At 40.0% G+C, this 27,951-nt stretch overlaps 2 protein-coding genes across 2 annotated transcripts in view; one reads left to right on the plus strand and one right to left on the minus strand.

Moving 5' to 3' along the window:
- Nucleotides 1–27,951, plus strand: part of MED12L (mediator complex subunit 12L) — a 331,114-nt gene that overhangs the window by 208,832 nt on the left and 94,331 nt on the right. The window lies entirely within an intron of this gene.
- On the minus strand, nucleotides 19,135–22,760 carry P2RY13 (purinergic receptor P2Y13). Its single transcript, XM_007188136.2, has 2 exons — nucleotides 22,702–22,760; nucleotides 19,135–22,244 (listed from the first exon to the last, which is right to left on the minus strand). Exon 2 carries the CDS (start codon nucleotides 22,227–22,229, stop codon nucleotides 21,228–21,230), a length of 1,002 nt encoding a protein of 333 aa, XP_007188198.2. The 5' UTR covers nucleotides 22,230–22,244; nucleotides 22,702–22,760; the 3' UTR covers nucleotides 19,135–21,227.

The following is a 27,951-nucleotide window of genomic DNA, read 5'->3' on the forward strand; positions in this document are numbered from 1 at the left end:
TGAGAAGCAAAGCCAGGAGATGAGCTCCAGTTTTTGGGGCCCCAGAACAGGCTGCCTCTGTGCCGTGCTACTTGGCTTGATCAGTGGCCCCTCAGAAGTAGCCCGGATGGTGTCCTGGACCTCAGTGCAATCGGCAGGTGTTACGTTTTTGACTGAGCCTTTGACTCTGACCCTGGGCAAAGCATTTTAGCTCTCGGAGCTTGAGCTTGCCTGTCTGTGAAATGAGGAAAATAATAAATACCCGGCCTGGCTCCCAAAGGCACTGTGAGAATCTGGAGAGATAATATGTGCAAGTCCATTTCATATTGTAAGTGCTACAGCAATGTAATTCATGGCAAATATTTTTTCTGCTTAATAATAAAAATCTTATTACTCATATAGTCAAATTTTATCATTTCCATAATTGAAATGTATATTTTTATGTTCTGTTTAGGGAAAGTCTAATGTATACACAGTGAAATTCTGGACTATTAATACAGAGTTAGCTGGTCAGAGAGGTTACGGGCTACAGTCCCAATAGCCAGAGTAGTGGTTTTGAATGAATATGTTCTAACCCAAATGCATTTCAAGTGACTTCTGGTCCCTTAAAAAAATTTCTCAGAATCTAAGACCCCAGGTAAAGTCTTTAGTTGTTTGATTACCATTTACCAACCTATTAAGAAAGGAGAGTACTTTTCACAGGCTTATGGAGATGTTGTTCCTTGTTTTTGAAGGGTCATTCCATGGCTTAAGCATTATAATTAAGGGTCGTAATTATTCTTCACGGTGATGATGGTGGTTGTCATGGTCACCATTCTAATAAGGTCATCACTATGGTTATCTGGGTTGTGGATGAGTGGGTAGGTGTCCTCAAGGCCGCTCTCAATAGAATTGGGTGTCAAGTTAGCTACCCTAATTTTTCACATCACTGTTTAATGACACTGCAATACTTTTAATTTAAATTAATGAATTAAGACAGGTACCTAAGAGACAAGTCTTCCTCCAGTTTCAACCCCTACCATCAATGGTAAAGATTCTTTAGTGAGGTCTTGAATGCTAGTGGATATTGTACAGTTTTTATCGGCATCAAACCCTCACCGTGTCTCATTTTTTTCCTCTCATAAAAACAAGAAATAGGAATTTTTGGGATTAACAGATGCACACTGCTATATATAAAATAGATAAACAACAAGGACCTACTGTGTAGCACAGGGAACTATATTCAATATCTTATAGTAGCCTATAACGGAAAAGAATCTGAAAAAAATGTCTGTCTGTAACCGAATCACTTTGCTATACACCTGAAACATTGTAAATCAACAATACTTCAATTTATAAATAAATAAATCCCCCCACCCCACCCCCACCCCAATGTAGTAAAAGGATCTGGCATCACAGATAATTTATTTTGTATAATGTGTGTGTGTATGTGTGAATACATATACACCCACATACATACATATATAACATTTTCTTTAAAGTAGTTCCTGCTGTCAACTTCACTGGCATTAATTATCTTTTTTTCTTTATGAACGAAGTGAAACAGTACAACTCAGGAAGGGCAGAGAGAATAGGAATTGGCAGGTGATCTCATGTAAGGCATGGCCAAAGACCAGGAGAAAAGCTGATCAAACACTGGTCCTCTGATGTTTCTAAACAGCTCACTGTGAAGTGAGGGGACTAAAGCGACGGATTGCAAATTCAAATAGAGCCCCAAATCTAATGTCAGTGAGGAAAGTGAGCCAGGTAGAAGAAGAAATAATCAGCAGCACCATCAGGCCAATAAAATACAGCTAACAGCTTCAGTGTTAGGACAAATGATCAGGAAGCCTGGGGGCTGCAGTGAACTGGGGAGTGTTGCCCCACTCCCAGGCTCTGGGTTGTTGCCATGCAGGTGTGTGGGTCACCTGCCATGAGACTATAAAAAATGGATTTTTATATAAAATTGCATGAATTTTAAAAATTTAAATTAAAAAAAAATCTGGCTTAATTTTATTAAAGCAGACCAAATAAAGCTTGTTTGTGGGTTTCAGTTTATGACATCTGACTTCATGGTGGGGCTGCCCCAGGTCTCTCCATGGGGTTTCTACCAGTACCCTGGGGGACCTAGAGCCTTGTTACCCAGTGCCAGCTCCAAACCTGCCCCTCATTTTTAGTAATTTCCCCCTCACTTAATATGTTCCTTTTCACCTGAAATTGACGAGCTTGTAAGACAAGAGAGTTCATTATAGGATTTTAGAACTTAATGGCATTGTATTTACTTTGGGATGAATACTTTCTCAAAAGCTCTAAGGTTTCTTCTTCCTTGATGCTGATGCATTAGGTTGAACTGAAATGGAAATGTTTTTATAGATGGCATTTTCATATGGTCCAACTTAATATGTCTAGCACTTGGGAAATTTTGGTAATTGGAATCAGGTATACTGGGGAGAAGGGGGCAGACAGATTCTGCTAGATTATTTATGAAGAAACAGCAATGTGGTAAAAGAATGTTCTACCATCTGCCTCCGTAGGATGGCGTCGACTGAGCTTTGAGCTGCTATCTCCATGCGTTCGCCCCTTTTCATTGTTGTACTGGTGGCTGTAGGCACTGTGTGAAACAAAATATACACAGATATTTTGTTTCGTCTTTGCAACAGGAAATTACAATGTTTCGGGCTAAAGGGAAAAGAGAATATTGATGTTGAAGAGACGAAACCGTAATATCTGTTGAACAGTGATCATAATTACATTGATCACTGATACATTGATACAGTAGTTACCTTTTTGACGGCATTCACTGTTCTTTTATTTATTCATATTGCTACGTATCATACGGGTTCTACATAGACAATTTTGACACAGTGCGAGACTTTGTTTAAAGTTTTCATTTTCCAGGACTTAAACATGCTTGGTTGAAACAACCAAAAAGTAACGTAGCTGTTATTATTTAAGGCTTGCATGTTACTGTGCGCCGTGAGTAGCCGCAGGGTACCCAGTCACGATATGAAGGACTGGCCTCTTTATAAATACAACCAGTAAACAATTAATTTTGCAGCTTTTCCAACTTGTCCTTTAGTCAGTTTATCTAATTTGCAATGAGCTTTGAGAAGCTCATTGATGATTTGTTTTCAGGTTCACGTCTAACCTTTGAGTTTGGCAGTTATGAGGAGGGACAGGTTTGGACAGGCAGATCTTTCACCCCAAAAGGAGTGTGGCAGGCCCTAAAATGCCTGGAATCTTGAGGCAACTCATGTCCATGAATTATTTTCTTGGGTCTCTTCTGTCAGCTCTCAGCCCGAGAGCCACACAGCTGAGTGCTAACAGCCCAAGTGTTTTTCTGTTATGATTTTTCTTTCTTCAACTAGATCATAAGCTCCTTTAGTGCAGGGACCTTAGAATATTTTGTTTCTGCAGCCCCCTATTATACTGGCTTCCACTTTGGAAGCAGCCAGAATCTTGATATTTTTAGCAAAGGGTTCTCTTTAGACTCAGGGACTTGGAAAAGTGGAGTTTTCAGAAGACAGTTTGAGAGCCAGTAATATCTCTAACCTGAGAGCATGTCCAGACTACAGGTAAACCCTCCTCTGGTAGCTGAAAAGTCTGTGTTTCTGTCTTGCTAGTCACAATAACAACAACAACAACAACGAAGTTAATAAGAGTATGGGTTCAGCAAATGCTGACTAATATTATTTTGTGCCTAGGACTGTTCTAAATTATTAAGATAACTTTTAATTGATCAAAAAGACATTGGGGGGCTTCCCCGGTGGCGCAGTGAGTAGGACTCAGTGCTCCTGATGCAGGGGGCCCATGTTCGACCCCTGGTCAGGGAACTAGAGCCCACATGCATGCCGCAGCTAGGAGTTCATATGCCGCAACTGGGGAGCCCGCCTACTGCAGCTGAGACCCGACACAACCAAATAAATAATTAAAAAAAAAAAAAAAAGACATTGGAATCAAATTGCAGATCTGCCACTTACTTAGGCAGGTCATCTAACCCCACTCTGCTTCAGTTTCCTCTTCTGTAAAACACTCATATAGGATTGATTTGAGGATTGAATGAGGTATTACCACAGTATTATGTCATTCAAGCCTTATAGATCTTTTATTGGAGCTTGGCATCTTGCAAAAGCTCACTGTATAGATGCTTCCTGAGTGGTAGTAAGAATAGTACGCCCATTTTTCAAATGAAGAAACTGAGGCTTGCAGAGGCTCCTTCAGCAGACATGTGCTGCTGGAGCTCACCCAGGCTAGCACACCTGGTGAGGGCACAACCTGGATTTGAACACAGGTCGGTCCAAGTGCTGGGCTCTTAACTACTCTTTTGCTCCTACTTCTGCGCAGCCTGGGGGGGTTCATGTGTTGATTATAATCTGATGTCTCTCCTTTGGGCGGACTAGGTAATCAAGTAGCTCCAACTTGATTGTAGGGCATGATGTGCCCAAGACAGCCACTTATGTACTTCAGTCAAGTAGTACAGTAAATAAATCACAGATCGGTACAATTTTACCTGTTAAGTTACTGACCAAAAAAAAAAGAGTTCCCAAATAGCAAATACCGGGTTGGCTTAGAACACTAAAATGTAGTGACTGAGAGCATGGTTGACTGCAGACAGACATGGTTCAAGGTCAGAGCTCTGCTGCTTACTTGCACACCACTTAAGCCTCAGTTTCCTCAGCTGTAACACGGAGGTAACAGCAGTATATGTCTTCAGGTTGTGTGAGGTTTTCTAAAAAAATAATCTATGTTAAAATGTGAAGTAGTCTTGGACATATATTAAGGTATCAGTGCATGTTAGTGATTGTTGTTTCAATAATAAGGTTTAGAAGGACAGTTTGTGTCGTACGAGTTCTATCTAATACATTAGAAAAAGTCATTTAAGGAGTTACCTTCTTCCAAAATGTTGGAAATTATTATTAGAAATTGCCTTATAAGAGAAATTATGGAATCACGGATACGTATGACTTAATGTGATGGCTTATACCAGGTGAAACTTTATCAGTGCTCTCCTTCAAATGCATTTTTAGTGTAAGGTTTTTCACACTTGGATAGTAAGAATGTCAATGAAAGTTAAGATGTGCTAATTACGTACAAGATGAAGAATAAATGTTCTGTTCTGCCCATGTATGAGGAGGTTAGAAAGTTTGGAAATTGTTGTCAGGTTGGATAGGGGCTTGGCTTTAATCAGTGGCCTGAAGCAGAAGGTTTGCCTCTCGTTTCTTGTTCACCTTGATGTTTTCCATGTGGTTCATCTCATCTAGTTTTAAACCACAGGGTCTTGGTTGCCTCTGCTCTCTCCTGCCTACTTCAGATAGTCAACAGCTATAGGAACTGCAGTTGGCCCTTCCACTTGTGCTAATGCAGAACTTCCCACCCGAGGAAGCAGGAGCAGACTGTCTTCATCTCTGTCTTGCAGAGGAAGGATCTGGGGCCTCTGAAGAGGTTGAGATCTGATTAACATCACGTAGCTGCTGGGACAGAAAAGGGGAGGACCAGTCTTCCTCCTCATCACTGACTCTACAGCGTCCCCTTCCAGCATCTGCATTTGGTTCAAGCCTTGGGTTCTTGTTAACCAACCCTAGTGCCTCAGCACATCACCCGGATCGTGGGAATCTAGCCATACAAGGGGCCTCTAACAACCATCTGATCTAATCCCCTCATTTTACTGTGAGAGGCGTCTGTGAGCTCCTGAGGAAGGAAGAGACTCAAGTCGCACATAACTTTTGACATTGTCAACGCCCAAACCCCGGCTGGGCTTTCTGCTCTAAACCAAAGTCCTGTCACAGCAGCCCCCTGGAGACTGTGGGATGCTCCCAGGTGATTTCACCTGAATTTCACCTCCCTTCTATCCTGCGTTCACCACCATTCCTTTTATTGGGCTCTGAGGGCATTTCATGGGTTTTCCTAGTTTTTCCTCAGCTTATAGGAGTACAGAGAACAAATGGCTGTTCGTGTCTCTTCTGTCTTAAGTTTCTGTGGCATTTTTTCAGAGGACAGGGCTAAGGGTGAAATGTTTTTTGTCCTTAAAGGAAGTGAAACCCTGAGATACCAAGGAAGGAAGGAAAGTAGACGGACTCTGAAGGGGGGCACAGATACCACTAACCTAAATAAAAACATCCATTCTAATTTCGTTTTCCATCTCCCACCCATATCCCAGAGTGTAATAAGCCCTCTGAACATTCTGTCTCTAGCCAGGAAATTTTTGCCTCGGTCTCTTCATGAAATAGTTAGGATTTTCTGACTAATCACTTTTTCTTTTCTAGGCTACTTCCTTAAATATGGTATTCAGCAATCTAACTGCTCCTGCAGCCCCTTCTTCTTAACCCACGTATACCTGGAACACTTTTTGAATAGGTGTTGGAAACAGTAGTCTTAGGATAGGATTTTGCTGAAGGACTAAGATAACACATCCCCTTGATCCCTAGCTTCAAGAAGGAAAAGACTGTTAACCTTGAACTGGCAGAAATAACAATACAGTATACATAAGATAGTAGTATAAAATAAAAAGTGTCTGGCTCTGTTTGGCAATATAGAACCAAAGTTTTTGTTGTTCATTTTGCTAGTAAATCAGAGTCTCTAATCAGAATTATGAAAGAAAGTCCTTGTTAAAAATGGTAATATACCTAACTTGAAAGCAGATTCACTTTGAGAATACGATAGAAAATTCCGTCGCAGATAAATCTTAACCTAGTAAATCGAAAAGTCACCCTACCTTAGGCTCACCTATCTTTAAAAATCCTTATTATAACTTAGAAGAGTTCAGATCTCCTTGCTGGCTTCTTGATTCCCTCAATGAAGTAAAAGCTTCCCCACGCCTTTGAATGTGAACCAGACCTAAGCTGTTCCTAAGCCGTTCGTCACTAGTTAAGCAGTTTTCTCGGTGACTTTCCTGACACGTTTTAACACGATCTCTTAAGGAATCAGAAAGAGGATTGCCCTGTTCTTTGTGTTACAATGAAACGATTGAGATTCTTTTATCAAAGTGAGGCAGTTAGGAGAGAAAATCATCTTTTTTTCTTTTGATCTCTTTTTAAAAGAAAAGTGAATAAAAGGTTATGAAACAAATTTCAGTTTGGGGTCTTGGGAAACAATTATAAGGGACTTTTGGATTTTACTCAACTAAGAGAGCAAATGTGATTTAAAAATCCACTTAGTAGAAGTGATTTCCAAAATATCGTTTCCACGTTTGAAGGCACAGTGCACGGTTTGCCTGCCTGAGCTGGAAACCGTGAAGTGCCGGGAAGTACGATGACTCTCGTTTCAGAAAGTGGTTCCTCCCAAAGAGAACTTGTGGATCTCCTTCACTTAGCACTCTAACCCCCACTTTTTCTTCAGACCTCAGATTTAAGCAGAGGTATAACGATAGTCTTCATCAGTGCTGCGTCCTACCAACCATGGCTTTTAAGAAAATTAAAAAAAAAAAACAAACAACTTCATTTACCTTTCATTGCGGTAGCTGGCTCTCCATTCACCTGATTCGGGTGTCTTCAAGTCGAAACAGGCTTCTCAACTCTAATTAAGAATAAACCTTGAAACTAAGGTTGGCAGGGAAGTTGTTTTTTTTGTTAAAGCGTAAAAAAATAAGCATTTTTTTTTTCCCCCTGCCAGAGAAGGTAGGTGCTCCCCTACCCACCTTGAGATTGTCCTTTGGGGCACCCTTTCAAACTCTCCTGCTCGGGAACAACTGGAGCAACTTGCTCTCTTGCTAATAGAAATGACTCACACCTGAGAATAGGTGAGATTTGTAGACTGGGGAAGAACATTTCCTGAACCTGCAGGAATCAGATGGTGATTCACCAGAAGGGAACACAGAGGGCTGGAACCCAGAATGCCAGAGGGCTGTTTAAGGAGGAGGGAGGCATCAAGTCTCAACGTTGGGCCCTGCTAAATCAGACCCAGTGTTTAGGGTTTTTTGGGGGGTGGGAGGGGAACTCCCTATTGCTAATTAGAAAATATGCATTTACAAACCTTCCTGCTAATTAACTTTTGGATTAAAAGGAACCAGAATATCTTTTATAAAAGACAGATCTTTCATGGTATTATTCTATATATTAAAGACTTAAATTAATATGTGTTTATACTGGTGATTGATAACTTGGGAAACCTGTTGTCTTATTCAAGAATCTGCTGAATTCCATATACCTGCTTTCACCTACACAAAAATATTTTAAATAAAGTTATTTAGGGGGGCGAGTTTACCTAATCTCTTGAATTCCACAAGACAACTTTTATTCTTTTTTTTTATATATATATTTTTAAATTTTATTTATTTATTCATTTATTTATGGCTGTGTTGGGTCTTCGTTTCTGTGCGAGGGCTTTCTCTAGTTGTGGCAAGCGGGGGCCACTCTTCATCGCGGTGCGCGGGCCTCTCACCATCGCGGCCTCTCTTGTTGTGGAGCACAGGCTCCAGACGCGCAGGCTCAGTAGTGGTGGCTCACGGGCCTAGCTGCTCCGCGGCATGTGGGATCTTCCCAGACCAGGGCGCGAACCCGTGTCCCCTGCATTGGCAGGCAGACTCTCAACCACTGCGCCACCAGGGAAGCCCCAAGACAACTTTTATTCTTTTAAAAAATCTTCCCACAATGATAAATTGATATAATCGAATCACTTTTTCCGATTTGTAATTAATTGTAATTAATTTTAGAACTTCTAAAAAATTTCCCAGAGACTCCAAGATTTTCTTGAATGCGACATTCAAACAAGTAAAAGAAATGAAGAAAATGTCACCAAATGAAATCAAAACTTGTTACTATCATGGATGAAGAGAAAGATAAATGAAAATAATTAAGGTGGAACATTTTTTGAAGTTAGTAAATAAATAATAGGTATTACTTAGTGTTTACTTACGCCTTAAGGAAATAATGTATATGTACTAGTTGGGTTTTTTTCCTGTGTTTATACAGAAAAATAAATGTAGTTAAATACCAGTAGTTGAATATCAAAAGTTTGTTTCTTCTATTGCCTTTTCCTAAACAAACAAAAACAGACAACTAAAATTTAATGGTTTTCCATTCCATTCTATTTAGGGTGGATTAAGTATGTTGTGGATGAGTAGCTAGCCCTAGGGAAAGTCTCTGAACAAAAATTAGCCAACTTAATAGTGGCTCAGTCGTATAAGAAATTGTCATATTTACTAAACCATCCTTCATTTACGTTGGACTGTGCTTTGTGCCATTTGGTACTTCCTTCTCCAGGGATTTCGCTTTGAACATTTAAAGCCAGTTCCCTGCATCTTGAGGGGGGAAAGTTATGCCATGCAGGCCTGAGTTTGAGAGACTTGTTTTCTGGGGGTTGCACTTCTTGCCATTTGTCACTCTGATCCATGAACAGTAAATGATGTGCTGCTCAAAATGGGAACTTTAACTGCCAGAATAACCAACTGCCAGTCTTAAAAGCATCAGTTCAAAGGAGCACAGCCCGTTTAGCTTCCTTAAAAGTATGTTGGGCAAAGGCCTTCTCTGCAAGTTCTGAGGACTATCACCCCACAGTTCCAGTGGTGGGCATGAAGCTTGTGTGGACAAATATTTCACAAGCTCCTGTTGAAGGAATAAAGGCAGTTCTGTTATCTACCTTAAATTTTAATACATTTGTTACCTGGGTTGACTTCATCCTATCACTGTCAACTAACTTAATACGGTTTTTTTTTTTGTTTTTTTTAATGTTAAAGAAAATACCTTTCCTTTGTTACGTCGCTGCTGATAATATTTTTCATATACTATTCTGTTTTGAATTTGAAGGGAAATGTTCTGATAATTCAGGGTTATACACCTTGACTTTCTATGTGTTGGTTTTGTATTAAGATTTCCACAAGGAGGAGGGAAGGAGCTGGTGTCAGTGCAGTAGGTGGCCCTCTTTTTCTCCTCCTGAGGGTGGGCTGGGCATGGACTAGCCTTTTCCTGGCCTTAGTCACAGTGGGATTGTGTATTTAAAAGCCTCTTTGGCTTGCGATGCAAAGTCTAGTAGTGAGAAAGTTAACATGAGGCAGCCTTTATGCATCTGTCTTAAAGCATGTTATGCCGATCTCAAGTTGGGACTTGTTAAAGCTGGTCTTACTTAACATTCAAAAAGGGAAGTAGTACAGGTTTAGTCAGAGAAGAGTGTAATGCTTTGATGAAAAGAGCAGCTAAGAACCAGTCCATAACTTCATTATTGTTCAAATCACCAAAAGTTTAACCTGCATAATTTTTTTTCTGCCGATTTTTATAGCAAGTCTCACATTTCATAAAAGCCACAGGAGACTTTATAACAATAATTATCTTGCTGCTTCAATGGAAGATCCTATTAAATGCAAGGAAGCTATTTTAATAATATTGTTTAGCTATTACAAACCCCAAATTTATTTTGAATATAGGACGATGTCCTAGGATATGTGTTTTTGTGTTTCTCTACCACCACAATGTTTAAAAAAAGTTTTTTTGTTTCATTTTTTATTACAGGTGATTTTTTTTCCTTCTATAATAATGTCACTTTTAAAGATGTTAAACCTACAGACAAGTTGAAATTATAGTTCAAGCAGATTTCATCTAAATTTTCCCATTGACATTTTTCACGCCCTCCCCCTACCCTCCCCCTCAACACACATATTTGTGGGGAGACCTGTTTGAAATTGCAGTCATTGTGACGGATGTCCCACCCCTAACTACTTCAGCATGTATTTCCTAAGAACAAGGATATTCTCCTACCTGGAAATTCCCTGGTGGTCCAGTGGTTAGGACTCCGTGTTTTCGCTGCCAAGGGCGTGGGTTCAGTACCTGGTAGGGGAAGTAAGATCCTGCAAGCCACACAGCACAGCCCCCAAAAAAAACAACAAAAAAAGGGATTTTCTCCTACCTACTCACAATATTCAGTCTGAATTTTGCTCTTTCCCAGTAACATTCTTTATAATTTTTTGAGGCAGAACTAATCAGTGGTCACACATTGTATTTTTCTAGTTTACTCTTTTATTCTTTAGAATAATCTTTCTGCTTTTGTTTTTTTTAAAAATCTCCTTGGCTTTTGAAAATTGGTTTGCTCTGTATTTGCTAGGTCCATCCTGTGGGTCACTTAGTGAGGAGATGCTTTCAAATGTTTCTGAGGCAGTTTGAATATATTAACCTGAAGTCTACCTTGGGGTTTGGAACTTTGAAATCAAATGGGGATATCTATACTCTTGTTTTGGACAGAGACCTGGTTCATGGATCCAAACTCACTTTTTCTTTGGGATACTGGACAAACTCATTCAGTTTTTCCCAGCTTCAGTTTTCTGTAAAACTAAGATTCTGGTTTAAGCACAGAATTTTAGATGAGAATTTCTATAATCTTTCAAAATATATTCTTAAAGAGACAGAAGCACTCAAGGAGAGAATGTTTCTAATGTTTCATCCCTTTAAAGGAATGAAAATAGGTAATGGTGTTGATAAGTCTTCCTAAATCCCAGAATAAACTTTTTTAACCCTATTCCTACCTCTCCCCTTTTTAGTGTGAAGCATTGGCAAATGCATTGCTAAGGCTTACCTTGGTCTTCTAGTCATTTCTGCCTCGCATGTGACCGCCTGCTCTCTCCTCCCTTTATTTGGCTTCGCTGCATTGGCCTGGACCTGGGCACAGTGTTGCTTCCTCCAACGCTGCTAGGCAGAGAATTGGTACTGCAGTCTAATTTTCTCTGTCACTATAATCTCTGATGTATCCATTTTTTTCTGAAAGGAAAATGCACACACGAAGGACCTCCTAGTCCTTCACAGTACATGAACTCATTATTACAAGACAAAGATGAGCAGGGATCTAATTGAAACGTAGCTCAAGTGATCTGTCTGGGATGCCCATGTCTTTTGCATGTAGCCAGAACATACAACAAGGACTGTAGTAAAATCCTCTCCAGATCTTCCTGTTCCGTCTCTCTGTACACAAAAACCGCTCTAACTGTGGCTCACCATCCAGTTGCTGAGAATTTGTGCTGAGTATAATGATTACAAACCCTTTAACGTTCCCTCGCTGAGATTGGTATCTTTAGGTCCCTATGTTTGAATTACTGTGTTTAATCTGTCATTTGAAATGATTTGTATCTATTAGATCTGCTTTAAATAAAGCAGTTACCTTTTTCTGGTATGAGAACTTCATGTGTAATGGTCAGTTAAAGGGGAGGAATGGTTTGGCGATTGACTCTGGAGATGTACCTGCCTCTGACCTCCGCCCTCATACTGATGCTCTCTTCTGTACTCGGCCAGTTCCTCACTTTGGAAATCTTCTTGTGAGGGGCGGTGTCAGCCTTGATAAGAGCTCAGTAACTGGCGTCATATAGTTTCCAATGTGGATTTCAGCCTCTCCACTTAGGAGCTTTCTTACTTTGGGCAAGTCATTATTATATCTGAGCTTCAATTTCTTCTTCTGAAAAATGGCTACCTTGTAAGATTGTCAAGTTTAAATGAGATAATATACTATAGGATAATTCCTACGGTGTTTGAAACTTGGTTGGTACTTAGTGAACAGTAGCTTTCTTTTTTTTTTTTTTTTTTTTTTTTTTTGGTCAGAGGGCAGAGGGAGAGCAAGTAAATGAATACGAATGGGGGTGTTTTTATCAATATAAAGTTGGAACGATTAAAAATTGAAAAAACATTCCGCAACTAGAAAGTCAAGGTTAAGTTCATAATATTTTGATTGCCCTTAGGTAACCCAGGTAACGTGGATGTCTGACACATCTGACACATGGGTGTTGGCACACCCATTTTCTGACTGAAGCTGGTTCTCTTGGTCATATGGTTACACTCACCATGTGATTTGCGTCTCTGCTCTGTGGGCCATTTCACATGGAGCATCTTCACACTGTACTGCCTAGGAAGCATGGCAAGGAGCTACTACTCCACCTGTTCTTAGAAACCCTTGGCCAAGGCCGAGCTAATCTAACAGCTGTTCTTATTTCCTCCTTGGAACTCTTGCAAACTGACTGGTCCCTCATGGCAAGAGTAGCTTGTCGTCCCGCCCTTCCTACTGCAAACTGGGGCTCTATGCCACCTCCTCCTTAGAGTGACCTCTGACCTCACAGTTGTAGATTCATCACATTTGACCTTCCCGAAGTGTGGGATTCTGTTGCCTCTCATTTCCTCCTCGAATCTCGCTTGTTCCTCAGTTCCCAAACAACGTCTTGGTGCTGCTTGTAGTTAATCGATCCCTCCCCCCAGTCCCAGGCATCGTTCCTCTTTTTCTATCTCGTCTGTCCACGAGACGCGTGCAGCATGGCTTCTGAGGTGCTTAGCTCATTCCTTGTTCTCTCCCTTTCTTAGAAAAGATGATTCCCTCGGCTTCTGATCTAGCCCTGTCTTCAGAGCCCTGGATCCATATTTTGCCCCCACTGGCTAGACTCCTTGACACGGCTCTCTCACTAGTACTTCATATTCAACACACCCGTCATGATCAAGCACATCACCCAAGCTAATGTTCTTCAAAGCAATGAATCTCGATTGGGAGGGCGTGTGATGGGGATTATGGACCCCATTGAGAATACATTTTGCATATCAATCACATACGTTTTACATGTAAAAACCCATACTCTCCAGTGATCTTGGACTCAAGACCTTTGTCTCTTTTTGAAAATGTCTCTAAGTTCCATGTCAGATTTCTTTCCCCTTGGCTCTTGCCTGCATAGATGGAAGACTTCCTTAACTGCTCTCCTGGCCTCAGTGGCTCTGTTAATTCAGAATTGCCTATTGCTGGCAAGTTGATTTTGCTAAAGCACGGCATAGAGAACAGTAGTCTTCACTTCAGCCACCTTCAGTGGCTCACAGAGAACTCCAAACACCCCAGCAACCCTGAAGTGCTGTGCAGTGAGGTCCCAGGCTCGTCTTCCCGCGCACGTGCTGCAGCCTCAGGCCCTCCGTGGCCCCTCTCGCTCGGCCATAGCACACTGCCCGCCCTCACCTGAGCCTTCCTCCAAACTGCTCAGAGCGCCGCGGGGTTCCCTTTCGAAGCCTCTGTTCCCCCCGCGGGGTCCAGTTCACACTTCCATCTCCTGTGAGCCCTTGCTCAGTTTCTCCATTTGGCATTAGCTGCCTTTTCCTCCGAGCTCCTTTGGTGAGCTAATTATGTCTCTTATTCCACGAACCACGTTTGGATTCAATATGGTCTGTGTGCGGCTTCCAGGGAGGCCAAGGGCCCTGCATGAAGCACACGATGAAGGAATGATGGGCTAAGTGAGCGAGTCAACCCACTCTTCGGGCTGTTACTCCTCTTAAGAACCAGAGGGGCCCCCAAAGGGCTCAAAAGGTCCATGGTTGGACTGTTCATACCCCTGAGCTGTTGAAACTTTTTCTGTGTTGAGACCTCTCCCTCCCTCTTCAGGAGCCCCCTCCTTACCATTCTCACAGCTGGGGCTAGAGGTCACCCCTTGAGGAATTAGGCTTGTCCCGACTGTCAGAGAGGCGGTGCAGTAGAGCCATTGAGGTGTGGTCTTGCGGCCACCTTCCTGGATGTCTGTCCCAGCTCTGCCTCTGCTTGCTGGTGGGGTCATGGGTACCAGTGTCAAGGTATCTGTTCACTTGGTGCCTCAGTTTTCTTTTCTTTTCTTTTCTCCCCAACAGGGGGCCCTGTAGTATCTGTCTCCTGGGGTAGTAGTGAGAAATAGAAAGGTGATAACCCTTGTAAGGTGCATACATAGCATGGTGTGTCGCACATAGCGAGCATTCAGTAAAGGAGTGTAATGTCCTGGGAGGTGCTTGGCAGCTTCTAGGTCAAGGATAATTAGCTGGCAGCATGTGGACCACTATGGTCCACACGTGAAGGTGCTGTTCTGTGGGGTTCAGGGAGTGTGAGGGGTGACTACGGAAGCTTTGAAAATAACAGGAAATATGGCGGAGCGGACTGGATTTATGATTTCTCTTGAAAATATTAGAAGATCTGCGATTGTCAATACAGTGGTTCAGAATATGAGCTCAGAAGCCAGAGTCTGAATTAAGAGTCCTAGCCTTGCTACTTATAAGTCGTGTGACCCCGTGCAAGTTGCTTAACTTCTCTGTTTCTCAACTTCTTTATCTCTAAAACGGAAATAACAATAGCACTTGATAGGCTTCCTGGGATTATTAAATGGAACAGTATATTTAAAGCTCTTGGCATGCTTGCCTGGTACATAGTAAATAGTAAGTAATGTGCGCTGTTTTTGTTGTTGCTGACGCTGGTTTTACTACTGCTGTGACTACCAGCTAGCAACCCTGGGCCCCAATTCCCTCCTGTGCCAACAGCTGGCACTGAGTAGTAGATGCTCCCCTAAGTGGGACATGAACTTTCCAGGTAGCTGTCGTTCATGCCGCTGCGTGTCACCTTATATCTGTCCTGCTCTCTTTGTAACAATGTTGTTTGTCTCCTGTTGACAGATCTCACCCTTGGGCATTCCTGTCCAGGAGTGCAGTGCTCTGCTGTGAATCAGTCTTTATGGATGTATGAACCTCAAGGAACTTTTAACACAGTGGTTCTTAACATGTGGCCCAAATCGATAGCATCCTTATCTCCTGGAAACTTATTTTCATGCTTCACCCCAGACCTACTGAATCAGAAACTCTGGAGGTGGACCTTGCAATCTGTGTTTTAAGAATCCTTCTAGCTGGTTCTGGTACCTGCTAAAGTTTGAAAACTACTGATTTAACACATGTGTCCTATATTCATATTACCTACATTTGGTTTCCATGTAAAATTTAAAATGTTGAGTTGTATTTCCAGGCACTTCAGTTGATTTGTAAGGGCTGCTGTCTTTTCAGTGTGTGCTCCCTTAGCTATTAAACACAGCTGGGTGTGGGTTCCTCTGCTGTGGTGCTTTTGTTCTGTTAAGATCTAATCTATGTGAGCTTTGATCTATTAACTTACTGGAAGAGTACAGTTTACCTGGGGCGATGGTCAGGCATTTTTAGAAAGAAGACTTTAGGAAGTTACGGAACGAGCTGCGTTTAAATGCATATGGAATATATGAAGTGATGAGATTAATAAGACTGAATAATTATTTTATATTCTGATGTCATGATCACTTTATCAGTCATCTAACTTCTCTGAGTTGGGAATTCACACTGCTTCTCTGCCTCTTCCTCCCCAGCCCCCGCCTTTTTTTTTTTTCATTATTTTATTTTTTTAACTTTTTATATTTGAGTATAGTTGATTAACAATGTTGTGATAGTTTCAGGTGTACAGCAAAGTGATTCAGTTATACATATGCATGTATCTATCCTTTTTCAAATTCTTTTCCCATTTAGCTTGTTATATAATATTGAGCAGAGTTCCCTGTGCTATACAGTAGCTCCCTGTTGTTTATCCATTTTAAATATAGCAGTGTGTACATGTCAATCCCAAACTCCCAATCTGTCCCTCCCCCAACCCACCCATCCCCCCTGGTAACCATAAGTTAGTTCTTTAAGTGTGTGAGTCTGTTTCTGTTTTGTAAATAAGTTCATTTGTATCATTTCTTTTTAGATTCTGCATATAAGTGATGTCATACACTATTTCTCTTTCCCTGTCTGACTTCACTCAGTATGACAATCTTTAGGGTCCATCCATGTTGCTGCAAATGGCATTGTTTCATTCTCTTTAATGGCTGAGTAATATTCCATTGTATATATGTATCACATCTTCTTTATCCAGTCATCTGTTGATGGACGTTTAGGTTGCTTCCATGTCTTGGCTGTTGTAAATAGTGCTGCAGTGAACATTGGGGTGCATGTATCCTTTCAGACCATGTTTTTGTCTGGATACATGCCCAGGAGTGGGATTGCAGGATCATATGGTAGCTCTACTTTTAGTTTTTTGAGGAACCCTCATACTGTTCTTCATAGTGGCTGTACCAATGTACATTCCCACCAACAGTGTAGGAGGATTCCCTTCTCTTCACACCCTCTCCAGCATTTATTGTTTGTGGATTTTTTGTTGGTAGCTATTTTGACTGGTGTGAGGTGATATCTTATTGTAGTTTTGATTTGCATTTCTCTAATAGTGATGTTGAACACCTTGTCATGTGCCTCTTGGCTATCTGTATGTCTTCTTTGGAGAAATGTCTATTTATCTGTTGCATGTGTCTACACTAACAGTGAACGATCAGAGAGAGAAATTCAAGAAACGATCCCATTTACCATCTCATCAAAAAGAATAAAATACCTAGGAATAAACCTACCTAAGGAGACAAAAGACCTGTACTCTGAAAATTGTAAGACGCTGATGAAAGAAATCACGGACCACATAGACATATACCATGTTCTTGGAGTGGAAGAATCAATATTGTCAAAATAACTGTACTACCCAAGGCAATCTACAAATTCAGTGCAATCACTATGAAATTACCAATGGCATTTTTCACAGAACTAGAATAAAAAAAATCTTAAAATTTGTATGGAGCCATGAAAGATCCCAAATAGCCAAAGTAATCTTGAGAAAGAAAAAAGGAGCTGGAGGAATCAGGCTCCTTGACTTCAGACTATGCTACAAAGCTACAGCCTTCAAAACAGTAATGGTACTGGCACAGAACATAAAAATATACATCAATGGAACAGGATAGAAAGCCCAGAAAGAAACCCATGCACCTGTGGTCAATTAATCTATGACAAACGAGGCAAGACTATACAATGGGGGAAAGACAGTCTCTTCAATAAATGGTGCTGGGAAAACTGGACAGCTACATGTAACAGAATGAAACTAGAACGTGCTCTAATACCATACACAAAAATAAACTCAAAGAGGATTAAAGACCTAAATGTGAGACCAGACACTATAAAACTCTTAGAGGAAAACCTAGGCAGAGCACTGTCTCACATAAATCGCAGCAATCTTTTTTGATCCGTCTCCCAGAGTAATGGAAATAAAAACAAAAATAAACAAATGGGACCTAATTAAACTCAAAAGCTTTTGCACAGCAAAGGAAACCATAAACAAAGTGAAAAGACAACCCACAGATTGGGAGAAAATATTTGCAAATGATGTGACTGACAAGGGATTAGTCTCCACAATTTACAAACAGCTCATGCAGCTTAATACCACCACAGCAAACAACCCAATCAAAAAATGGGCAGAATTCCTTCCCCTTTTACAGTAATTTCTCTTGGTTTCTGAAGACTAATTCTGCATGGGACAATATCCTCTCCCACTTCCCCTGCATCAGGGGTATTTGGAAGGCCTTATCCAGTAAAAATGATGACAGTTTAGCTTTTGACAGAAGCCCTTAATTGTGCTCTGAGCTTACAGACTTTACCAAAGCTACTAATGTTTTTTTTCCCCCTTTTCCTCTCTTCTATGTCTCATTAATGGCTATGGTATAGTTCCCCATTCTTCAAGTATTCTAGATTTTAGTATTTGTGATTGCTAGTCTGGGAAGCTCTCCTCAAATAGTTGCTTTTCATTTTGTGAATGTGATTTTAAGCTGACTCTTCTCTAAGTTCTTGGTAGATTATTTCATTCTACACGTCAGGAACTCTGCTTTTGACTGTAATATTATTATAAAAGAATGAAATATTTGCATTTATGGTGGACACATTTCCTATTGAAATTTTATCTTGAAAGATCTTTCTAAAAAATTATATTCATTATCTATATCCATTCAGTGTATATTGAAAATATTATTAGAGCTGAAATACATGGGTTATATTCCCAAGCATAGTTTGAAATGTGGCTTAGATGCAGTTACTTATAATACATTATTAGAGTCTGCTCATGATTGTATAATGTACTCAGTAAAGGTAACATGGATTTAGTGACATCTCTAATAGTTATTATGACTTAATTCTTTTATTTTAGCGAATGAAAATCAGATGTCAAAGTACTTTCTAAGAGTTTTGGTGATGGTAATATGCTACAGTTACAAATTTTACTTAACCAAAACCAACAATACATAGCTAAAGCATTTTGTCAATAGCTTTAAAACTGAAATGATGATAGACGTTAGCCCCCAAGCAATACGTGTACTGTTTAGTAATCCTGCTTCCTTCCCGGTCATTCACTAGTGAACCCAAGAATACCCGCACTTCCCAGGCCCCTGTGTACATGCATAGGAGACCAACTAAAAAGAGCTTGAGCTTCCAAGAAGTTTATAGTATCATTTGATAAGAAAAACATCAGTGAAAATTGGCTTCCCTTTTGCTTCTCTAGTATGTAAAAATAAAGCCAGTTTGGTATTTTATCAAATATTTATTGATTGCACAATGAGACACAATCTCTGCTCTCAAAAGTACACATAGGGTATTAAAAGAGTGGATACATGTATGAGACAGTAATTACAAAGCAGTGTGATCATTATAATAATTGAGGTGTGACAACATACAGATGATGGAGTGATTGGGTTTGAGGTGGTGGTGGGAATTTAGCCAGATGAGATTTCATGGTTTAAGTGCTGGCGACTTAGGGTTCCACGGATGGATAAGAGTTTTCTTGGTGAGTCAGAGGGACATTTACAAGTGCAATGACACAGGGGCAAAAAAGGAGCATGGCATTTTCTGATAATTATAAACTTATACGAGAGTGTGAATTTCCAAGGATGGAAGAATGCTTAGGAAAAAAGGCCAGAAAGGTGGGCAAGTTCCAGGGCCTTCAGTGCCTTTGAGGCCATGGAAAGAGGCCTGGGGTTCACAGTCTGATGGTTGTATTGGAACTAGTGGCACATCTACAGGGCATGACTACTCCTTTGTACATTTTATCTAGAAGGTGCAAATCAGCATCTACAATTCCAGATAACCATACTTTAGCAGCTCTTTTTTGAACCACAGAGGGATTCAGGAAAACATATGGAGGTAAATAAGTACAAGTAGGTCACCATCCTCTAAAAATTTCCCAGTATAGATGTTACTGATCGTGGGTCAGCAGTTCTATCTATATATGTACCAAGAATGGCATAACGATGACATATTCTTTTTAAAACATTTGTAATTTATCCTCTGTGGGAAGTATTGTGGGAGATCCTAAGAAAACATGACATATTTTCTGTCTTCAAAATATGTTGTCTTTCTTAAAAAATCCTAACCATCTTTGGGGGATGCAGTTAAGAATACAGCAAGCTAGGGACTTCCCTGGTGGCTGTGGATAAGAATCTGCCTGCCAATGCAGGGGACACGGGTTCGAGCCCTGGTCTGGGAAGATCCCACATGCTGCGGAGCAACTAAGCCCATGCGCCGCAACTACTGAGCCTGCGCTCTAGAGCCCGCGGGCTACAACTACTGAGCCCGTGTGCCACAACTACTGAAGCCCGCGAGCCACAACTACTGAAGCCTGTGTGCCTAGAGCCTGTGCTCCGCAACAAGAGACGCCACCACAGTGAGAAGCCCCCACACCACAACGAAGAGTAGCCTCCGCTCGCCGCAACTAGAGAAAGCCCGCTCACAGCAACGAAGACCCAACGCAGCCAAAGATAAATAAATAAATCTATTAAAAAACAACTTCTAAAAAAAAAAGAATACAGCAAGCTAGTAAAAGGAACTCAGCATTGAGAGCCCTAACACATACCCAAACAGTAGGAGAGGTAATTATTTTCAACCAGAGACATGAGGAAGGAGCACGGAGGTGCTGGCCCAGGAAGGCTTTGCTGAGTAGGTGGAATATTCAACCACCGTTAGAGTATTTGCTGGGCAGAGGGGGGATTCCAAAGAATAAGAATACAGTATTCTTGCCCTTGAATTTGTACACACTCAGGATGTAAGCGAAGTATTACAGTACAATGTTTTATGTGGCTTAATAATGCTGCTTGTGCCTCCTATGGTGTAGCTGCATACTGGGAAAGAGGCTGTAACTGTAAGGAGAAGCGCCTTCATCAGGTATCTGGGCTTTCTGACCTATTCCCCAGACGCTTTACATCTAGCATCCCTTTCAACCTCTAGCCTAAGTTTTCACCAAAGGACTCGCAAGGTGGGTTTTTTGGGTTTTTTTCTTTTTAAATCAGCAGGTGGGATACAAAAGCAGTAGTGTTGTTTGAATTGCATGTGCAGAAGAATGTGAGGAGGTGTTTTAGAGTGGAGGAATATGTTTTTTATAATTAGAAAATAGGTATTTTTAGGAATATACATTTCCCCACGCTAAATCTTTTCCAAAGTGTAAGTGAACGCTCTTGAGAAGGTGACTTCTAGTGTCTGTTTGCTTCCTGTTGCATTCTCTTACGGATACTTCATTCAGCTTATGAATAGATCTACGTGGAATTAAAATTTATATAATCCTTTCTGTACGCGAGGATAGTCAAATGTAAGAAAGCATTTGCTCGAAGCCATCTTTTCTTTCACTGCTTACATTTGATTTCCAAGTAAATTGTCTTTTGAAGTCTTGTCAGTCAATCGTTAACCGTGATAAAGTTATCAGCTTAGGGTTATATTGTCTGACTGACTCGTATGATTTTCCTGGGTGGTTGCTGCAGTCTTTCTCCCTTTCATACATGGTAGCCTCTCTGTGAATTTTTTACATAAGAATATATATATTAAGGGATCCATGCAAATGTTAGTTGCTGCCAAAAAAAGGGTTGTTTCTTTAGCTAGAAACAGTTGATTTTGCAGTCGACAGTCAGTCTTACTGTTGGTTTGACTGTGAGTATATGGGACTCTGGCAAAATGAAATGGAGCAAAACACACAAAGAAGACAGCCACGACAACAAATACTTTACCTTCTAGCCTTTTGCTGTTTTTGCTGCCCTTACTCTTGGACTTCCTATAAGAATTGTATACCTTTTTTGCAATCACCATATAGAATAGAAGCATTAGGACAAAAACAGTCCAGAAAATGAACTGGGAAATGTAATTCACCACTTCATGCCATTTCAGCCCAAGAGGACCCTTTAAGGAGGCACACTTTTTCACAGATGACGGTGTTGCTTCCTTGTTGCTTAAGATCATATTTGGCAGGGAGAGGAAGAACAAAAAGAGCCAGATGAGGGTTGAGACCACTTTTGCAAAAGCAGGTTTTTGTACGAAAAATTTTCCAAAAGGTCTGATGATCTTGAGGAACCTGTCAAAGGCTATGAGCCCCAGCAGTGTGATGCCCACATACATGGTCTCATAAAAGACGACGGCAGAGAATCGACACACAAAGGCTCTGAGCTGCCAGGGTCCGAGGCGCGCGTCTGAGAGGATTTTAAACGGAAGCATGAGCGTCATTATCAAGTCGGCCACCAAAGTATTTTTGAGGTAGACAATGAAGGTGGAGGAGCTGGGGATGTGAATGAACACCCACAGGGCCAAAGTGTTCAGCAGGATGCCCATGAAGAAAACGACAGTGTAGATGGCTGGGAACACCAGGTGTGCTGCCTGCATGTCCCTGGGGCACCTCTCAGACCCGTTGAAGCCCTTCATCACTGTGTCGTTCATGGTTTCCAATGTCAGCTGTTACAAATAAACATACACACACAGTAAAACAAGAAGCATTTCATGATTTCAAAACACTACTTGTTAAAAGCAGACTTTAGGTTTGCAGCATATTAGCACCTTACATATATTCATCACATTTAATAGATCATTTGAGAAGTCACATGTTGTTTCTGGCCAGAATTTTTAAAGCACATAGTACATTTTTGGTACTTTTAACAGTACTGTTACTTTCACACCCTTATGAAATTCAAGTAACCGCTTCTACCCCATTCACAAGTTCGACTTTTGGCATGGCAGTAAAACAAAGCTGGCTAAGAGGTAAAGTTATTCATGTCAGATTGCTGTACATTATGTAATTTCCTAGGCTCATAATCTAAGGTTTGTAGAATGTTAACCTTAAAGCATTTTTTTTCCCCTTGAACATATTCCATCATTTATAAGCAAGCCACTCATAATAACAGTTGAAATTCACCTTTGTTTGGGAGGATACTCAGCTCAGTGTCTTCCGATCGAGGCAGTCATTAGTTCAGCCCATGAAGGGCATGTGAAGCAAATGTCGTTCTGCTTTTTTATACCCAGTTTCCTTCCTCATTTTCACGTGTGCAGTGTGATCCATTAGAACCTCTTCATATGCAAACCTTTGGGGGATTTTCTAATAAGGAAGTTCTTTCATTTTAAACTTATGTACTGTTAATCTACTCTGGTTTGAGTAAGTCAGTTTAGTTGCAGTTGTTTTTATATTTTCTCATATAATAACTTTCCTGCAGTTTATCTTCTTTACATGTTCAATGGAATTTTTAGTGCCTTTTGTATATAATAATAGGGAGAAATGTAAAGAAAATAGCCCCAAGTTGTAGGAGAATAAGAGTTGACTCTAAAATCAGACAGCGTCATCATCTGCATCCTTGTAGCCTGCTTTTTTCAGAAATGTGTGTTCATTAGGTATGACCTGGTTATTTCTGTAGACATGTATCTTAGTCTTTTGGTCTTTCAATCTCTGAGAGATAAAAGGATGTATTGTCTAAGAGTTAAGGGCTATAAGACCCAAATTTTGGGGGGTTAGAATTCCAGATTCACCAATTACTGGGTAGTAGATAATAGACAAATGATTTAGCTCTGTGCCTCATTTTCCGCATCTGTATAATGGGTTTAATAATAGTACATACCTCAGTGTTGAGAGGCTGAGATGAGTGCCTAGAATAGTGCTGACTATATATGAAGCATGAAAAAAATGTTAGCCACTCACTGCTCTGGTGAGCGAATTGCAGATTTAAATGGAGATATACTATTTCACTTATTAGAAAGCCATTTTTGGAAGTCTCTTCTGTATTTGTGATTGTATGCAAAGTGCTGAAAACTTCAGGAATTTCATCAGTCAACCTTGGGTCAAGTTCTATAAAATTTTTGGAAGTATGTAATTGCTGCTTTTGTATAGAGAAAGCTGTTGTCTGTGAAGAAATGGTTGCTCGCCAGATAGATAAAGGGAAAGAGGAAATCAGAAGATCCTATGAGGGAATGTGGAGTTCTCCATGGTGAGTTTCACTTCATATTTCTTGCTATGAGTTTTACCACAGAATTGGACCAGACTGTCACGTTGGCTTGATCGAGCATTTTGGGTGACTTAGCTTGGAATTCTGAGAATAAAATTACATATCCCACCGGACATTTTTATGAGGGAATAGGATGCCTGATAATTTTGGAACTACCCAGTGTGGTGGCACAGTCTGAAAAATTGGTGTTTGATTCAAATAAATTGATTCTTGGAAAATACAGATTCTGGATTTTATTAATGTAATGCAACATAATTTAAACATATATCCTTTTATTTGCTTCAGTAGAGACTAAAAGCAAACTTAAAAAAATTTAAGTAGAGGGATTAGACCTATGTCAATTAAGTATAAATTTCCTGATGGATCCAAATCCATTATTTAGATGCAGGTTTGGAATAGTTTCAATTTAAACAAGGGAAATGCTGTACAAGATAGTTTCATAATATGAAAACTGGAAATCAATTTTTGGTTGAATTTCAAAATGCTGAAATGTGGGAAACCTAAGAGGAGGAACTGATTTACGGTGGCATTTCTAGAGTTACAGAAGTATCTTCTCTTAAATATAGTAGGTTTCAAAATGTTTGACTGTAGTAAGTATCCAACAAATCACTCACTCCTCCTTTATGTCCATGTGCTTCAAACGTATTAGCCAACAGTCTCTTAGTTCACAGTGGTGCTGGTGCCCCCTGAGGGAGGGTCCTTCACCCTTGATGCCATATCTTAGAGGCTGTGATGGGATAGGAGCACTGCCTCAGGAGCCAGAGGGCCTGGGTTCATTTCCTTATTCCATCTTTACTTGTGACTTTGGTCAAGTTACTTATGCTGTCTATGAAACCAGTGCCCCCTCTTAACAATGAAAATAAGTAATAGTATTTGCTTTATAGGGTTGTTAAGGGGATAAAATGAGTGAACGTTTGCCAGGTGCTTTGAATAATGTCCGTCAAATGGTACGTGTTAGTAAGTTTCTTGTTAAGTGAAATTAAAAGAAAAATGGAATACTATGTGCACCTGTGGGGATAGTGCACAAAAGACAGGAGTGAATCACAGAAGATAACGGATGAAGGGTCCTAGAAATTATTCCGATTTGGCAAGCTCCTAAACTAAACATTTAAAATCCTATCAAGCTCAAAGGGAATTTAGTCAAAACCAATTAAATCACACTAGCTATACTTTCTAAGTGATTATCTGGTCTTATTTAATTCTTACAGCAGTCTCAGAGATCCGTCCCATTTTACAGATGAGAAAATGGAAGTGCAGATGTTAAGCGGTTTGCCCAAAGTCCTGCAACCAAAGCCCACTGTAAACCCTCATGGTCTGGTTTCAGAGCCCCCGCTTGGAACCAGCCTCTCTCTCTCTCCTGTCTGCCAGAAGCCAGAGACAGGGTGAATGTGGAATTGTTTACCGAATTCTGGAGTTTTTGAGCTGGGTATTACTGATTGATGAGTGAGGAGTTACAATCCACTATAAAGTTTCAGGGACTTGTGAAACTCTTAGTCTCAAAGTGAGGTGCCAGGTTGAAAACATAAATTGGTTCATAGCGGTAGGATCAGGAGAGAATCAAATATGTAAGGAAAAGTCATAGAAATTAGAAGCCTGCCAAATGGGAATAAACTACTTTTTGCATTTGCTGTCTCCTTAGGGATTGTCTTTTGGATCAGAGTCAACAGTATAATGTTCATGTTGATATAACCACTACCATATAAATAATAATTGAAAAGATGAGGAAGTATTTGCTTTCATTTGGAATGAAAGTCAAAGTGGGAACTCCTGTACTCATAGAAGAGCCTTTTACTTCCCATCAAAGGATACCACGGTACTTTCTCAGATTATATGAAAGTGTTTAAAATCCTACAATGAATTAACCCAAGGTGGTAATAATCTAAAATAAATTATGCAGTTTAACATTAACTGTAATGATCTGTGTATAAATAAATTTAATATTAGAAAATCTCTACATATAACTGGAAACAGGCAATAAATTCACACTATTATCTGAAACACATATATTAATATCCAGTTTCATAATTTTATTATAAAAGGAAAACCAGTTTAAAGAATTCAAATATAGACATATATAGTAGAAAGTGAAAGTTAATTCCCTTTACATATACATACCAGTGTGTGTGCAAATATATATATATATATATATATATATATGTATTGACATATTAGATCTTTGTTTCATTCCATGTTAGTACATGAAGATTTGCTAACAAGTTTTTTTTAAAAAGGTTACACTATATAAAGGTACCATAGTTTAGTTAAGCTGTTACTGATGGACATTTAGTTTTTCTTTTTTCCCTATTTTTTTCTCTATTGAAAACATGCTGTAGAGCAAATACCTCTCCATGTATTTTTGTATTTTGTTCCAACGTATATTTATAGGAAGTTTCCTAGAAGTGGGATTACTGGATCAAAAGCTATACATTACAATGTTGAATGATATTTTCAAAAAGCTTTCCAGAAAGACTGTACCCATTTATAGTCTCACCAAGTAGGATTATCCAGCACTATTACTAAAAATCTTTTAAATCAATTCTAAACTTACAGGTGAAAAAAGCCATGTCATGTAAATATAAGTTTATTTATTAGTGAGGGTATATATCTTTTCATATTTTCATTGCCTATTTGTATTTCTCCTGGAAATTGATTTTTTTCTTGCCCTTTTCCCATTTTCTAAAAAAAAGTCAGACTGTTTCTCTTTACTTATCGGCTTGCAAGTATACTTGAATATGTTTAGTTCCCACCAGCATCACTGTAATCCCAGTTCCCACTTTGAGTGTTACCAGATCATCTAGGTCAGCCGCAGGAACCTGTAGGTGTTTTCAGTGCAAAACTGCTGAAACGTCGAGATGCATGAAGAGAGGGTTCTTTCTCTACAGAGGGCTTTTCTCCCTGTTTTTAGAGTTCTAGTTCAGGGGTTGTCAATCTTCTAAATAGCCAGTTAGTAAATATTTAGGTTTTGTGACCCTGCAATCTGTCACAACTACTCGACCCTGTTGTTGTAGCAGGAAACCAGCCATAGATAAAACCTGAGTGGGTGTGGCTTGTGTGCTAATAAAACCTTACGGACACCAAAACTTGAATTTCATACTTTAACGCAACGTAAAGTTTTATCCTTGCTCCTGATTTTCCTCCTGCAAACATTTGAAAATGTAAAAACCATTCTTAAGTCACAGGCTGTACAAAACAGGTGCTGGGCTAGATTTGGCTTGTAGGCTAGAGTTTGTCACACCTGCCTTAGACTGTTTATATAAGAAACCACTGAGAGAAACTTCCAATAACCAGCATCCTTAGGACTTGTTAGCCACTAAGGCTATGGGCAAGACTACATTTTGTTTGTCTCATCTTCTGAACCTGAGTCTACAAAATTTGGCATCTCCCTCTCTCTCTCTCTCTCTCTCTCTCTCTCTCTTTCTGTCTCTCGAAGTTATTGTGAAATGTGACATGTATTGTGTATATTAAAATTATTAAAGCTAGAGATAGTGACATTTTCTGTGTATAATCAGTGCTCCATAAATACTGATCTCTCAGTCTGTCTTGAATGGGATCAGTTTGATGTTTGATATAGAAGTATCAACAAAGTGTGATTTAGAGTTTAATGTAAATTTTTCATGTTATATATAAAAACATAGATAATTCCAAACATTTTACCATTTTTTTTCCACAAAAGTATTGTAATACCATTAGCTTTTCTGTTTTTTTTTTTTTTTCTTTCTCTTGTGGAAATTGTCATCTCAGTGAATGAGTTTAATCCAAAATGAAAGATTATTCAGGAAATCTCTGCCCATCCTGTAGTCTGCCGACACCTCATGTGATCCTGGCACCGTGAGGTGGCCAGCTTTCATCCACTGTCTACCCCTGACTTGACTGGATCGAGGAGTAAATCTGCCCTTCACTTTTCCCATATACAAAGTAAGATGGTCAGATTAGTTGATCCTTAGTTTCTCTTCCAGCTCGAATATCCTGGTATTCTTACAGAATGTGCTTACTCATATGACATCAGAGTGAATTGCATTGGTTTACCTGGCAGAAATGGCTACTGCCTTTGCCCCAGCTGTAGGTCGAATATGCATCTTTTTTGATGCATGTCTCTATGTGCATCTCCACTGACATCCAGTGCTTGCTGGCAGAAGTGCCAGAGAAGGAAATGTGGCCGCTCAAGAATAGAT

The sequence above is a fragment of the Balaenoptera acutorostrata genome, chromosome 4 (genome assembly GCF_949987535.1).
Source record: "Balaenoptera acutorostrata chromosome 4, mBalAcu1.1, whole genome shotgun sequence".
Taxonomy (NCBI): Eukaryota; Metazoa; Chordata; class Mammalia; order Artiodactyla; family Balaenopteridae; genus Balaenoptera; species Balaenoptera acutorostrata.

Bases quoted from the DNA above. Each gene is read 5' to 3' on its own strand.
- P2RY13 (XM_007188136.2), bottom strand. From the start codon at position 22,229: ATGAACGACACAGTGATGAAGGGCTTCAACGGGTCTGAGAGGTGCCCC.